A 3,659-nucleotide genomic window follows, 5' to 3' on the forward strand; every position below is an offset into this window, starting at 1 on the left:
ACTCAATTCGGGCGTCGAGTTCAAGCCCTTTTGTATAGCAACTGGGATGCCACTTCCTAAATCTGAAGAATTTAAACTTTTGAAGCAAGATGGAACTGTCCTAAGGGTAGGTTCCCGACTAATTGCTTCCTATTATTTCTGATGTTTATACTGACTTTATCTGTAATTGATGCACACTACACTTTTCAAGCATAGTGTGAAATTTCAGTCTTCTGAGGTACCTCATGAACTCATGATCTGGAGCGCATATGAAACTATGGAATTGACCATTGTAGACCCTTTCTATTGACAACACTAAGCTCTAGTCGAGTTCCTAAACTGTGAGAAAGTGTCATGGGAATATTCCTAAATGCCCATATTTTTCGGGCCCTGCATGTCTTTTGTCATTTCAGCCTTCCCTAATTGTTACCAGTAATCGCTCTGAAGCCATGTTTACAATTAATCGAATCCAGCCCCGTGACACAGGAACCTGGGTCTGCAGTGTGCAAACGGTAGCGGGAATGGCAGAGAAAGCATTTCAAGTTACAGTCAAAGGTAAAAGCATGAATCTCTTCAAATGTCTTTGTCTCTCTGCTTTTAGGGGCAGCTTTATACCCTAACATGTCAGGGCTTTATGTTCTCTGCACTGCAGGAAAATGTCTGAATAAATATCTACAGTCAAAATATAAACAGAAACCCTTTATAAGCAACATACTAATTATGTGTATTGAAAAAATAAGTGTGAATAGAAGAAAACCCAAGGCTTTTTTAAGGATCTGAACTGTCAGCTTTAGGGTGTAAACCCCTGTCTACTTTGTAAGAGATTTGAAGAGCATCTCCCATTTTCCTGTAGATCTAGGAACACACCAGAGTTTTACTGACACAGGGAATTAAAAGGCTGGTTTAATACTTGTGTTCTTGCTCAGTTCCTCCTGTGCCACAGTATGCCCCAAGGCTGACAGACAGCGGACATAATTTTCTTATAATTGATATCAATGCTGAGTTACATCTTGGAGATGGACCTGTTGTGTCAACAAAACTCCTGTACAAGCCAGCAAAACGTTATCAGTCCTGGATGTCTGTGGAAGGTAAGAGGACGTTCTTTAATTCTGTTAAACACAAACTTCACCTGCATGCTGAAACATAACGTGGTGTCTGCTCTTGTCTGGACTCAAAAGACTCCACAACACATAAAAGTTAAATCTTTTAGACTGGACAGATGACCCTTTGTATATCACTCTGTATAACGTTAATGTGGATGTGGTACATCAACAGTAGTCAAAAGTGTACATTCAGTTTTCAGTAACCAAAGGGTTCCCCCCTCCTTCCTTAAGATAAACAGCACTCAATGTTGGGCCCCGCTCTTGAAAACTCTCCTATAAATAGCAGGTTTTCAAAGGTAGTGAGCAGTATGGAGATGTCCTGGAGCATCTACAATCTTCCTTCATGTCTATTGTGCCCTCTCTGGTGAGATAAATACCTTACCTAAATATTTATCAGGTATAGTACAGGCAAAATGAAGCTTACTTGTGAGTTAGATGACCTCTTTCAACCCTGTTTTAACATATTATAGGAAATATTACAGGTAACTTTACAGCAACTGTAACAGGTAATCAACAACCGTTGTTATTAATTCAAGATAACCCAAGATCTGCATACACAATGCACACTGCCTAAGCAACCAGTCTTGCTCTGTCCTGAAGGAAGGGCAGATGGAAACATCCTTTGGGCTGGGTTGGAGCTCAGCTTAAAAATGAGTATTTTGTATTTCTAAATCTTAACAGAATCATAGAATGGTTGGGTTGGAAGGGACCTTAAAGATCATCTAGTTCCAGCCCTCCTGCCATGGCCAAGGGCACTTTCCATTACACAAGGTTGGTCAAAGCCCCATCCAACCCGGCCTAAATAGCTTATCATAGAATCATAGAATGTTTAGGGTTGGAAGGGACCACTAGTGGTCATCTAGTCCAACCCCCCTGCAGTGAGCAGGGACACTGCTAACTAGATCAGGTTGCTCAGAGCCCCATCCAACCTGGCTTTGAATGTTCCCAGGGATGGGGCCTCCACTACCTCTCTGGGCAACCTGTTCCAGTGTTTTACCACCCTCATTGTAAAAAATTTCTTCCTTACCTCTAGCCTGAACCTACCCTGTTCTAGTTTAAAACCATTTCCCCTTGTCCTAACACAGCTGGCCCTACTAAAAAGACGTTCCCCAGCTTTCCTATAGGCCCCCTTTAGGTCTTGGAAGGCCGCAATCAGGTCTCCCCGTAGCCTTCTTTTCTCCACACTGAACAAGCCCAACTCTCTCAGCCTGTCCTCATAGGAGAGGTGCTCCAGCCCTCGGATCATTTTTGTAGCCCTCCTCTGGACCCACTCCAACAGTTCCATGTCCTTCTTGTGCTGAGGGCTCCAGAGCTGGACGTGGTACTCCAGGTGAGGTCTCACCAGAGCTGAGTAGAGGGGCAGAATCACCTCCCTCGACCTGCTGGCCACGCTTCTCCTGATGCAGCCCAGAGTACGGTTATCTTACTGTATCAGGAACAAAAGAAAATCTTGAGTATCTTACCTTCCATGGTTGGTGGTTCAGGAATATTTTCCAACCTTTTTCTTCCTTAACATTTTTCAGCATGGGCTATGGCTTTACTTTCTCCTCTTGTTGTCAGTAAAAGGCACAACCAAAAGACTGGACAATCTGGAACCAAAAACAGAATATCAGTTCTGTGTTCAGCTGAGTCGTCAAGGGGAAGGTGGGGAAGGCCATCCTGGACCACAGGCCAGCTTCACAACAGCTGCACTTGGTAAGTCATCACCTTGGCTTTTCACAAAATGGCTGTTTCAGCAGTTTTTCTCTGTGGTCTGTTCCCTGATCTCTGCCAGAGCACTTTCATTTGAGCAAAGAAGGCTGGACATGAAAACCATATAGAGTCTTTCAAAATAATCTCAGGCAAAGCAAAAAAAAAAAAAAAAAAAAAAAAAAAAAAATCAGAGGTGAAGAAAACCAGAAAACCAGAAAAAGGCAGAGCTATTATTCTCCCTGATTTTTAAATGGAGGATCTGGGAAAGGAAAATTTACATATTTTGTCTAGCTGTGCAGCAGAGTTGGAGATAGATAGAAATCACTTCTTTTACATGCCAGTCCTTCCTCCTAATACCAGACCAGTCCTTCCTCTTAGTATTAGATCAGTTTACTTCAAAAATTAAGATGTCTGAACAAGCAGAAAAGCTTTTAGTCCACTGAGGATACAGCCCAAACAGACATACAAAATAAATGAGGATTGCACCAGGAGCTATCCAACAAGAAAGCAAAAGAGCTGGATTCTTATGTATAAAAAGTGCATCTGCAACATCAGCTCAGTGAAGAGACCTTTTTGTTGGCACAACAGCTGTTGATAAGATACCTTGGTACTATCAATGTCATTTCTGCCAAACTGGGTGGGGTGGCAGGGAGAATTACCCTTTGTCACTCCAAGATGGGGCAAGTGGTTGGGAATAACTGGTACCCCTATTTCAGCTTGCATACCAGACATGAAATGTTGTTCCCTGTCTCACTGTGGCTTTTCCAAGGTCTTCCTCCACCAGAAGGTCTCACTCTTTTTCCAAAAAGTATGACATCACTGAATTTGTCATGGCATCCTTTAACACTGAGGACAGAGGATGACATTCGTGTTGAAGTGGAAAGG

The 3,659-nt window shown here is 42.7% G+C and overlaps 1 protein-coding gene across 1 annotated transcript in view; it reads left to right on the forward strand.

Moving 5' to 3' along the window:
- TEK (TEK receptor tyrosine kinase) overlaps positions 1 to 3,659 on the forward strand; it is a 43,162-nt gene that overhangs the window by 27,140 nt on the left and 12,363 nt on the right. The window contains 5 exon segments of the mRNA XM_009635235.2: positions 1 to 106; positions 393 to 534; positions 906 to 1,067; positions 2,643 to 2,777; positions 3,544 to 3,657. The exon segment at positions 1 to 106 is cut by the window's left edge and continues 3 nt beyond it. Of these exon segments, the coding sequence (XP_009633530.2) occupies positions 1 to 106; positions 393 to 534; positions 906 to 1,067; positions 2,643 to 2,777; positions 3,544 to 3,657 (659 nt within the window).

This window comes from Egretta garzetta, unplaced genomic scaffold (assembly GCF_000687185.1).
Source record: "Egretta garzetta isolate BGI_Z169 unplaced genomic scaffold, ASM68718v1 scaffold22, whole genome shotgun sequence".
Classification (NCBI taxonomy): Eukaryota; Metazoa; Chordata; class Aves; order Pelecaniformes; family Ardeidae; genus Egretta; species Egretta garzetta.